General features: G+C 43.5%; 1 protein-coding gene across 1 annotated transcript in view; it reads left to right on the top strand.

Moving 5' to 3' along the window:
• Nucleotides 1–11,828: 11,828 nt before the first annotated feature.
• The window catches only part of SLC22A15 (solute carrier family 22 member 15), an 83,934-nt gene continuing 83,025 nt past the window's right edge, over nucleotides 11,829–12,737 (top strand). Inside the window, exon 1 of the mRNA XM_030203888.1 lies at nucleotides 11,829–12,594. Coding sequence (XP_030059748.1) covers nucleotides 12,508–12,594 — 87 coding nt within the window. The 5' untranslated portion in view covers nucleotides 11,829–12,507. The remainder of the gene's footprint in view (nucleotides 12,595–12,737) is intronic.

Below are 12,737 nucleotides of genomic sequence, written 5' to 3'. Positions count from 1 at the left end.
TTTCTTTTAGCTCTAATAGCTTCCTTCACCTCACTTTTTAACCACACCAGCTATCGTTTGGTCTTCCGTCCTCCTTTTTTAATAAGCGGAATATATTTGGCCTGGGCTTCCAGGATGGTGTTTTTAAACAGCATCCACGCCTGATGTAAAATTTTGACCCTCGCAGTCGCTCCTCTAAGTTTTTTTTTCACCGTTCTTCTCATTTTATCATAGTCTCCTTTTATAAAGTTAAACGCTAATGTATTTGATTTCCTATGTATACTTACTTCAAAGCTAAACTAGATCCTGCAGTGCTTGCTAGATTCTATCTCTTAATGCTGTGGTACAAAGTTTTTAAAACTAAATGGAAAGGACTATGGAGATCAGTTGATAAAATTTGCTTTTTATATTTTTATTTTGCCTATCACTAACCTACAATTCCTCCTTTAAACCCCAATCTTTAAGTTCCCAAAGCACAAAGCAAAACAGTGTTCACTTACCAGAGAAATGTCCTCTTTTCTCGGAACTTCTCAGAAAGAAAGTTCAGTGGGACCTTTCCTCTTTATATAGTTTTGAATCTAAGGGGCCTTTTTAAAACTGTCTCTTTCATGTTTGAATTCCATTACCGCTTTCATCTCCATTTTAATTGTATGAGGCAATTTGATGCAGTTTTAAAGGGAGTGCATTCCATGTAACTAGTCCTGTGACAAAAATTATATAAGCACGATCTTCGGCAAGACGAACTTGACGAACAGGTTAGTGGTTGCTGAGGAAGAGCAGACTGGATGGGCTTTTAGGCCCTTATCTGCTATCATGTTTCTATGTTTCTAAGATGTTTCTGTTTAACAACGCATACTGCTGACATCTTCCTTTCCCTTATCGGGTCTGCTCGGGCTTCAGGAGAGGACATTAGAGCCTACCTATTGTGTTTAACCTTCCCTACTTTTCTATTAAGATTGTAGTTCCTCCCCCTTCCCACCACTATTGGTTCTTGTAATCTCATGCTGTCTACTTCTAGACTGTAAGCCGCCTTGATGGCATTCCATAAGGTGGGATAGAAAATTCCAATAAACTTGAACTTGAATCTTGCCCCCCCCCCCCTTCCAGGTGTGTAGGAAAGGTCACATGTTGGAACAAATGACCATCCAAAAAACTTTGAAATGTAAAACCAAGATGATCATTCTGAACCTAAATCTAAATCACCTAAATCCAATAATTTTGAAGATAAAAGAGACTGAACAGCTACAACCTGAAGGGAGTCAAAGGACACTGGAGGGGGCTAATACATTAACAAAAAGTCAATGCAAGGGGTGGCATGAAGATGAAGCAATAGGGACTCAAAAGTTGCACCCGAGAAAGAATCTACAAAATATAAAGGAAGATGATCTGCATAAGTAACAGCAAGGCACCCACCATGTTTGGCTGACCTGTGGGCACAGTGAAAAGAATAGCTCAAAAGAAAAGTCTGGATGAGATATAAGTACATAAGTACATAAGTAATGCCACACTGGGAAAAGACCAAGGGTCCATCGAGCCCAGCATCCTGTCCACGACAGCGGCCAATCCAGGCCAAGGTCACCTGGCAAGCTTCCCAAACGTACAAACATTCTATACATGTTATTCCCGGAATTGTGGATGTTTCCCAAGTCCATTTAGTAGCGGTTTATGGACTTGTCCTTTAGGAAACTGTCTAACCCCTTTTTAAACTGGATCTGTGGTGCATGTATTGTGGGAGCTGGTTCTGAGGATGTATATGTAAGGGAAGGGGGCCCACTGGGCATTGTGTATGGGAAAATCTGGGAATATATGAAGAGGAAGAAGGTCTATGGAATGTATCATTCCTGATCTATAAATTGGTTTGCCCTGGACATACCATATCAGGAATGAGCCTCACTTTTAAACCAGGGTGTGATCTCAATATCTCAGATTTCCAGCTGGGGCTCTTCTAAGACCTGCATTGTGCCAACACGATCCCTCTCTGGAGCTTCTTAGAAATAATACAGACAGGTTACATAGGAAATTCTTTTCTTCTCATCCCGTTTGAGCCTTTTTGCTACATTTTCCTGATCTCTGATTGCTTCTCTAGATTCTTGATTATCTCCTGCCTGTATAAGTACCACAGAATAGCCCTGTTCAGACTGCTTGGGCCTCTTATCGCTCCTTCTCCCTCCTGATTTTATGATATTGGTGGAACATCTTTCTCCTTTATACTACCTTCCTCCTCCAGCCTACTTAAAATTGCTTCTTAAAACTGATCTTATTTAGAGGAGGGAGGGAGAGGGGATGAATAGGTGAGGGGGGAGGAGGGGAGAATGTTTACTGCTATTTGTAAAAGTTAACGTTGCTTGGTGTGTTAATAAAAATGATTTGAAAATAAAACGGATCTTATGAGATCTGTATTCCCAAGCATTGAATCTTCCTTTCAGCTTTTCATTGTTACTGTTCTTCCTTTTTTAAATAGGATCATAGTTTGAATTTGAAGATCAGAAGAATAGAACCCATTTTGTATGCATGGAATTTTTCTGACTTTAAAAAATTAGAATCCCTGGAAGAGGAGAGGGACGATGACAGTATGGATGTACATTATGTTATACTTTCACAAGCTTCTGGCTTTTAGTAGTCCTCATCATCATATGTGAACAAGTCAGATTGAAAATATTTGTACATGTGTGCCACCTAGTGGTTAGAGGTAAGATTGATACTGGTACCTGTACATAGAGTTTGTTCAAGCAATAAGTTTTATGGGACTTCAGTGCATTCAAAGAAAACTGCTTTCCAAAAATATGCTGTTCCTGCAATCCAGATGTATAGCAAAATATACTACTTCCCTCTTGCACTACCTGGAAAGCAGGTAGGGAGCCAAAACAATGACAGTATTCAAGCAGAAGCCATCAGTTATAACATCACCGTCTTCAGTTACTTCTCTGACTACAGATACATCTGTTTCTTCTGCCCCCATTGAAGTGTTACCATCTTTTAGTCTCCCAACTTTACCCATACTAAGTAGGCTTGTTCAGTCCATGGAGCCTACTATGGCACCTTATGAATCTCTCCCTTCCCGCCTAGTTAAACGTTTTATGCCTGCGTTCCTCCCCTACATCCACTCTGTGGTTTCTCCAAGTCTATCCATGGGCATGATACCTGATAAATGGAGATCTGCTTATGTTCACCCCAAAACTAAAGACCCAGCCCACTCAGAACTTATTTCCAAAAATCAGACCCTACATGCACACCAAACTGACTTTTGTCCTAATCACAACACTGAAACATCCTACAACCTATATCCTTTCCCATATCGACAAGTCTCAATCTGCCCTTCTCTTATCACTTGACCTCACAGCAGGGTTCAACTTGGTGGATCACTCTATCCTGCTTTTCTGTCTTTATCAGGCAGGGGCCTATGCCTGATTTAACTCTTACCTTGACTGTCATTCCTACATAGTGCAGACTGCTCAATCTGACTCAGCCCCTTTCTCCCTTGCTTCTGATGTCCCACAAGGTTCCATCCTGTCTCCTTTGTTATTTAATGTTTTCTTAGCACCCCCCCCCCTTTGCCCCTAGTACACTCCCTTGGGTTTACCACATTTGACTATGCTGATGACATTCGGTTACTCTCTATTCTTGATCTGCTAAATCTTCAGGAAATTCTAGTCCTTAATTCCAAACTCACACAGATTACTGATTGACTCTAGAATAAATTGGCTTTGAATCCTAAGAAATCCAAATTCCTCTTTTTTTGAGTGGAAGTAAAGATATTCCTCTTGTCTCTCCTCTACTTCTCTGTAGTATTTATTTATCGGGATTTATTAACCGCCTTTATGAGGAGATTCACCCAAGGCGGTGTACTGCAGGTACAGTTTAACATAAAACTTACAATTTTGTTAACAGCATAACAACAGTAAAATAAAATAACCAAGAATAAACATAAGTACAATAAGGGCCCCTTTTACTAAGCGGCGGTAAGCCCAATGTGGGCTTACTGCTCGCTATACAGGAAGTACTGTCGAGCTACTGCAGCAGCCTGGCGGTACTTCCCACCCCTAGCACGCCGTCATTTCCAGCACTACAAAACTTTATTTCTTTTTGTAGCATCGGAGTGTACCTGGCAATAATTGGGCAGTGCCGCACGCTGCCTGGTTACTGCCGGGTTAAGGCAAGAACCCTTACCGCCACCTCAATGGGTGGCAGTAAGGGATCCTCCCCAAAATGGCCACGTGGCAAGTGCTTTATTTGCCGCCCAGCCATTTCCTGTAGGAAAGTGAGACTTCCTTTTTACCAGCTGCGGTAAAAGGGGGCCTTGTCATACATGTAAAACAAGTGCAAACGCCAACATTGGCCCCCTTTTGCCGCAGCTTGGTAAAAGGGTCCTAAGTGAGGTAAACTTGAAAACAGTAAATTGAAACCTAATAATAGAATGTTCATTTAAGTCGTATTTTTATAGGTCTGGTTGTTCTCCCATCATCTGAGATTTTACAAAAAGACATTGGTTACTCCAGTCCCTTGGATGATAAATTGACTTTTGACCAACATCTTTATAATGTCATCTGTCGGTCATTTTATAAATTAAAACTGATCCACTCCATTCATTCTCTACTCCAATCATCAGCACTTAATGTCCTTGTCCATTCTCTAGTCATCAGTCAACTCGACTATTGTAACTCGCTATATAAATCTTTTACGTCTAAGAATCTCTACCGTTTACAACTTGCTCAGAACACAGCTATTAAACTGATTCACAAGGCTCAGAAATTTGACCACTTAATACCCCTTCTGAAGTCCTCACATTGGTTGCCACTCCCTCATCGTATTCTTTACAAAATCTTGCTCCTGGTATCAAACATATAAACGGCGAGTGACCGTACTCACTCGCAAATGCGCAGTAGAGACTTCCCTCTCTGCCCCGCCCCCACTTCAATACGTGATGATGGGGCGGGACAGAGAGGGAAGTCTCTACCGGCATGCTGCAGATGTCGGAATCGCTCCCCCTCCCCCGGAGTCGCAGCCGCCCCTCCATCTGGCCCAAACACTGAGAACTTACATCAGCACGCAGCAGCAGGCACATCAGCAAAGCTGCCGTCGGGCTTCCTTCTCTGCCTTTGTCCCACCCTCGCCGACGTTACGTCACACGAGGGCGGGACACAGGCAGAGAAGGAAGCCCGCCCCGACGGCAGCTTTGCTGATGTGCCTGCTGCTGCGTGCTGATGTAAGTTTACAGTGTTGCTCGGGCTGGGTGGAGGGGCGGCGGCAGCGACTCCGAGGGGGGAGAGCTCGGAAACCCCCCCCATTCCAAAAGTAGCCCGTTTTCACGGGCTCAACGGCTAGTTTAAAATAAGGGCCACTGGGGAACCTGCCTTTCTTGCCTGCTTGTTGTCTCCTTATATCCTGTTTTTAATTACCCCTCTCTAGACCCCCGCAGGACCCTTGCCCATGGATATGGAGAGAGGGTTTCAGAAGGCTCATAATAAGTCTCCTAAATATGACCTCTGTTTTCTGGCTCCTAATTTCCAAGGACATCCTAGGGCATCTATTCTCCCACATGATGTACTAGAGTTTAAAAGATAGTCTATTTATGTGATATAAGGTGTGAAATGAAACAGGGAAATTAACACAGAGACTAGAGAATATTGAGATAGAAATAGTCTTTTATTCTCACCAATCAGGACTTCAAGTTGGTACACATATCAGTCAGATTCTGGGTCCAACCGGCCAGAGCTTCGCCCTCTGAGATTCGTTGGGGAAAGACTCCGATTTTAGCTCAGATTTGCATTTCTTATATAGTATCTGGTCCCCATACAAGTCTATGGAGAGGGACTTTTTTTTATCTTAACCACAGGTCAGGTGTCCACCTGTTTCTTAATCTTTTTCCTGTCTTGTAAACTCCTAATATGGTCAACTCCTAATATGGACTGTTGTTCCTAATCTTGTGCAACCATCTCTTCTAAGATGAAGAGATCAGTTCCATATCTTGTGACTCTGGCTGCCATTTTAACTGCAACAGACTCCATGTTCTGAACCAAACTTTTTAGGATTTTAGCCATCAATTCCTTGATCTTGGCTTTTGCACTGCTTTTGAATGTCACACTAAATTCTAATAAGGCTTACCAAGCAACCCTGCTACTGCAGGGGCTCAGCAACCAGGCCGTCATAAGTTTTTCAGGCCTAGCCAGTGCCTTTTAGCAGTTTAAGCTGTTTAAGGTATGTAAATTGACCCACCACTATTCCAGTGGATGGATCCCAAGCTGGGACACATATTAACTTGCAGGAAAAGCAAGTCCTTGCTCAGCCAGTCATAGATTTTTAAACCTAGCTGGTATTTTCACAGCCTGAGTCCTAAAATCTGGCCTTCCACCCTTCCGGTGGGCATCCAGTGAGGGCCTCTTGCTGTACTATAATTATACAATCCCTACCTGCCTCTCCATTCATCGAAACAGCAACGTTTGACCATCTCCACAATCAGAGAGATGTCACTCATGCTAGAATTCGGTGCTGTATTTTTTCAGTACAAGGCCCTGAGCTCTGGAACCAGCTCCCAGAGCATCTTGGATCTCAATTATTTCTTGACCGGTTTGTTGAACTTAAAACTTACCTTTTTCCAGAGGCATTTCGTTGGAATTGGAGAAGGTGCAGAGAAGGGCGACGAAAATGATAGAAGGGGTGGGACGACTACCTTATGAGGAGAGGTTAAGAAGGCTAGGACTCTTTAGCCTGGAGAAAAGGCGGCTGAGGGGTGATATGATAGAGGTCTACAAAATAATGAGTGGGGTAGAGCGGACAGATGTGAAGCGTTTGTTTACGCTTTCTAACAATAATAGAACCAGGGGACACAAGATGAAATTAGAATGTGGTAGGTTTAAAACAAATCAGAGAAATTTTTTCTTTACTCAGCGCGTGGTTAGACTCTGGAACTCATTACTGGAGAAGGTGGCCTTGCTGAGTTTAAAGGTGGCCTGAAGGAAAAGTCCATTGATTGTTATTAAATTTTGGGTTTTTGCCAGGTTCTTGGGGCCTGGATTGGCCGCTGTCGGAGACAGAGTGCTGGGCTTGATGGACCTTTGGTCTTTTCCTAGCGTAGCAGTGCTTATGTACATATGTTGATGCTAGATACGGGTGCCACAGGGCTCTGGATATGTTCCCCTTCCTGATGTGTGTTCTTTGCCCCCCACTTTCCTATCATGATTATCGTAGTTCTTCCCCTTGTTTGTCTTTTTTCTGCTTCCTTCTTCTTCGTCGCTATTGATGTATAGTCTGTAAGCCACCTAGCTGGCATTGCTGATAGGTGAGATAGTACGTTCTTAATAAACTTGAAACAATATAGAATCATAAATATAAAAGTAACAAATATGGACAAAATCGTAAATATGAATGCATGATATATGAATTGTGCATGACTGCATTGTGCATGATATATGAATTGTGCATGACTAAGGGGGCATTTGAAAGTCAATTTCTGTGCAAGACAGAAACAACAACAATCCTACTCACAAATACCTGATAGAGTGGCCTAGTGGTTAGAGCACCGGTCACAGAGTTGCCCGGTTCAAATCCCACTGCTGCTCCTTGTGATCTTGGGCAAGTCACTTAGGACTAGGTTTACTAAGTGGCGCTATGGGCGCGTTAGCATTTTTAACATGCGTAAATGGCTTACGTGCGTTAAACTCTAACGTGCCCATAGAAATATATCAGTGTGTTAGCGTTTAGTGCGCCTTAAATTCCAGTAAGGTAGGAGGAGTTCCTTGGAACCTAAGTTAAGAGACTCTGAGAAGTGACTGTTCAACCTGTGAGAACTGTGTCTGGGACAAGCTACATGTTCCTGATTCATGAAGGAAAACATACATATTGGGAATGTGGAATCTAATGGAGACAGAGTACAAGGATTGTATTTGAGAGACTTTATTAAGGGTGTAGAACCTGTGACAAAACAAGCCTGTTTATTTTCCCATTGCACAGAAATAAAGTTTTTCTTTTGACCTTTTCACTACGCACAGTCTGTATTTTATGAGGAGTCCAAGCCTTCTGGTCGCTCATGTGATCACAATGTTGTTAAAGAATACCATCTTAGAAGCCCAGACTGTCTGTATTCCATGTATTAAAAAAGGTGGAAAGAAGAGCAAATGACAGCCAGTATATACTATGCAAAGCTCTTCATATGCTGCACTCCATGAGTTATACTAATTATATTGTCCACAATATGGCAGCTCTTAATAAAACTGGCAGGGGTGGGCAACCACAGTCCTTGAGGTCCACAACCCAGTTGTTTTTTTAAGATTTGTACAATGAGTATGAATGAGACTGATTAATATGAACAGCTTCCATTGTATGCAGATAGATCTCATACATATTCATTGTGGAAATCTTGAAAACCCAACTGGGTTGTGGCCCTCAAGGACCATTGTTGACCACCCTTGCCTTAATAAAACTGGTTTGGACTGGGTGTACAGGATAGGTAATAACATTCTCTAACCATTGCACCAAAATGTTCATGAAGATCACATAGGAGTTAAGATTGGTTTGTAACTACTGCACTGCGTTTCACTTTTCTCATCCTTGGATATCACCACCACACAAACCCTGTACATAGTATCTGGCACCACACCTGTCTCCAGAGTTTCATTCAATACCCTAGACAAGGCACAACCTAAGCCCTCATAATTTTATAGTACTCTACCACAAATCCATTTCCCTGAGGTCATTGTCTTGATAGCCTCCTTTGGGGAGTTCTCTTTTAATAGGTCTTTACATCTCATGTCTTCCTCAAGGCCACCCTTTTCAAATATTGCCAAATCACCTCTACCCCACAGCCCAACTTAGACTGATATAACCCTGCATAGAACACCCTGAAAGTCTCACAAATGTCATCCATTTGCCTTATAATCCCTCCACCGTCTACTACTTCTTTGACAAACCTGTCCCTCTTCTTCTCCAGCTGCCACACCAATAGCTTGTGAACCTTCTCCCATGCTTCATATAATTTCTCTTCACCATTCTAAGCAGAAATTCTGTTCTCTCAACCTCGATCTCCTTAATTTTACTCTGAACCCCACCAGCCTCTTATAAAACTTTGGGTATCCCTCTTGCTAGTGCTGCATCTGCAGTCTTTCCAATTCCTTATGGAAGATAAATCCAGGAGGCAAACCTTGTGAAAAACACAATCTTGATTTGTAAACTAAAAGCTCCAAGGAGTTCAACATTCGGTGCCCGACATGGCCATGTTTCACCAGGGGCAATGGTTACCAGATGGTGTAAAACCTCAGACGTCACCTTGGCTGGTCCAACTGATAAAATGCGTCGGTAAAAATCTTGTTGATACTCTAGAAATAGTTACTGTAAGCACCTGGCACTCAGAGCTCCTCCTGAGGTTACTGAACTGAGGAAAAGCTGATTTGTGTTTTGCAGAAGGCAGAAGCCAAGTCTGCTGTGTGGACTGAGCTAAAGTCATGGGATATGGCAGTGCTTGAGTTTGACCTGGTCCTGATTTTTACTAGACATCTTGTTTGATTTCACTCTGTTTTAGTCTTCCCTCTTTTCAGCAAACATGTTGATGGTTTCTTCACAGATACCTGAGGGTTGACATGATCAAGATGGTGCCAGATTGAATATGTTGTCCTAGAGCCCAAAAAAGCCTTGAAGGCTTTCTGGGCATGGGCAAGTGCTACCACCTGTGTGCCTTTTGCTGCTCCTCCTTCTCAGTCTGTTGCATCCAGACAGCAACAGCGATGGCTCAGGCCCCATAGTCCCCTCACTCATTGCACCTAACCCCCCCCCCCAAAAAAAAAAACCCAAAAAACAATAAAAACATCCTAAACTGGACGTGATGTTAAATCACTGCATCATGGCTCAAACAATTTTAAATGGTGCACCACCAGTGGTACACTATGGGGCTCATTTTCAAAGCACTTAGCCTCCCAAAGTTCCATAGAAACCTATGGAACTTAGCCTCCCAAAGTGCTTTGAAAATATGCCTCTATGACTAAGTCTGAACCACTTCCACCTGGCTGACATACTGAGGAGCATGACTAAGTGGAGAGAGGCTCCCCAGCCCCTCTTCAGCGTTACATTCAGCTACTCTGGCACATTTTCCAGGACTGCTATTTTCTGCTAAGCATTAGCAAACACTTTTACATTAGGGGAAGGGAAATGGGACTTGACATACCACCTTTCTGAGGTTTTTGCAAATACATTCAAAGCGGTTTACATATATTCAGGTACTTATTTTGTACCAGGGGCAATGGAGGGTTAAGTGACAGGAGCTGCAGAGGGAATCAAACTCAGTTCCCCAGGATCAAAGTCCACTGCACTAACCACTAGGCTACTCCTCCACTTGGCTAGCAAATCAGCAAATGTGACAATGAGTATCAAGAAAACCTGCATCCTTCTTAAGGCAAATTTTATTGACCCTCCATTGCCTTAGGTACAAACTCCAATTGTGACTCTTCCAAAGTTTAGAGAAATACCAACTGCTCCTGAATATAAATTGCTCTTAGGAACCAATGGAAAGGCATTAGCTAAAATCCAATTAAACAAAGGTCAGTTGCCGTGCTCTTTTCTGGAGCACTGCATTGCTGAGTTTAAATTTTTCTTTTTCTTTTAAAGGTTCTTAACATACCGAGCATGAAAGGGAACAGACTTAAAAGTCCACAGCAAGGCTCACATTGTGATCACAACAAACAGACATAAAACCGTCTGGGCAGATACTTCCCATCCCAATTCCCTGCAAGGATTCAGGCCTTTCTTAACAGAGACATAGCTAAAAGTTCAATTTTTGAGGAGCCCAAGGGTAGACTGGAGGGGGAGCAAGCATTTCTTCTCAGCTCTTCCCTCCTCCCCCAGCCCCTGCTCTTTCAGCAGTGAGGAAGCTGGCAGAGTGCTTCAGTTCAGCCATGGATGCCAGCACTGATATCAGATGGGGTGGGCACTAGACTGCCAGGGAGGGCTTTTTATGGGACTGGGGAAGGGGCACTAGACTAAAAAGGTTTTTGCTATGGGACAGGGGAATGGGGTGAAAATTACTACTCTAGAGATATTTGTGTGTGGGTGAGGGAGGGAGCCTAGGTCTTGGGGCCCATTGGACCACCAGGGGAATCTTTTTATGGGTAAGGGGAGGCTCAGCTGGCTCAGGTGGGGGTGGGGGGGGGAGAAATTAGTCTGAGGCAAGGTAGTTCGGTTGGAGGGAGAGAAGGGATGTCACTAGGCCCCCACTCCTCTCAACCAACCCTTCTAGCTGCCCTGGACCTGGCAAAGTTTCCCATGTTAAACCTGTGTGGGAAACTTTTTTTTTCTTTTGCACATAGCTGTAGGGTAACTAATGACCACATTTATGCATGCCACTCACAGTAACCTGCTCGTAAACCAGCATTAACAGCCTGAAATTTGGCCATGTGTGTTCGTATTGTACAGTGCAGAAAAACGAGCACAAAATACTACTACTACTTATCATTTCTAAAGCGCTACTAGACGTAGGCAGCGCTGTACACTTGAACATGAAGAGACAGTCCCTGCTCAAAGAGCTTACAGTCTAATACATGTCGAGCAGGGACTGTCTTTCTTCTTCTATATTTGTGCAGCGCTGCGTACGCTTTGTAGCGCTATAAGAATGCTAAATAGTAGATTGTAAGCTCTTTGAGCAGGGACTGTCTCTCTTTGTTAAATTGTACAGCGCTGCGTAACCCTAGTAGCGCTCTAGAAATGTTAAGTAGTAGTAGTAGTAGTAGTAGTAGCAGCAGCAGGTACTCTGAATCTTAGGAGCCGACTCTGTGGGTGCTTGAGCACCCTCAATGTTGAGAAAAGTCCTTGTATGTGTCCAAGGAAGGGTTATTTCCACTGGGCTTAGCACCCCAATAATTTTGAAAAGTTGGCTCCTATGCTCTGAATATGCATCCAGTTCTTGGGAGACTAGAGAGCTGGGCTGAGGGGCTTCAACGCTGCTCCACTGCTCTGGAACGGTGACGGCTCCCTGTAAACAAGAGGCGGAGTCAATCAGTATTGCTCTCTTACATTCTTGAAGCTGAAAAAAAAAATGAAAGCACTCATTAAATTGGTTGTAGAAGGAGACTTGGCTGTCCACTGCCATTTCTGCAGTTTTCTCGCCCAAACTAACAGTCAAATATTGGTCATAAAATCACAACGCGTAAAGCAAAGCCTGCCTTTTCCTAATCGTAATGTCCTGAGAATTTTTTTTGTAATCTGATGTGACGTTGCCTTGCCACAGCTACTGCGAGTGCTGGGGGTAGTAGTAGCGTCGCGTGACGACAATGCTCAGCTGTTTTGCGCGTATGCGCATGCGCCCTCTTCTTGTTCCTTGAGCTCCTGTTAGTTCGTCCGACTTCGTCGGTGCTGTAATGATATCCTTTGGATCGAAGCCGAGCTGGTTAATGAGAAAGTGGAGAGGAGGCGATTCGTCTCTTCTCTTTACCCGTTCCTTTTCCGTCTATGGACGGTGACAGGGCTCGAAAGGCGCATAGTGGGGTGGGCCCGGCTCCGCGGTGGTGCTCCTAAGGTGGCTTTGGCTATTGACTGACCGGTAGTGGCATAATGGACGTGGATGAGGCCTTAAAGTTGGTGGGGCAAATGGGCATCTACCAGGTGTACTTGTGCTTCTTGTTGGCCTTCCTGCTGCAGGTGAGCCCCTCGCTTCTTGCTGGACATACCTGTATTTGCAATTCAGTAAAATAAGTGAAGTTTTTAGGAGAGAGTCTGTCTTACCTTTTTGTAAGTAGGAGCTGTGCAATATATGTATACGTTATAAAGCGCAAAATGGATTA

The sequence above is a fragment of the Microcaecilia unicolor genome, chromosome 5 (assembly GCF_901765095.1).
Source record: "Microcaecilia unicolor chromosome 5, aMicUni1.1, whole genome shotgun sequence".
Taxonomy (NCBI): Eukaryota; Metazoa; Chordata; class Amphibia; order Gymnophiona; family Siphonopidae; genus Microcaecilia; species Microcaecilia unicolor.
The sequence above is the reverse complement of the archived record's forward strand: the minus strand, read 5'-3'. Positions and strand labels throughout refer to the sequence as shown.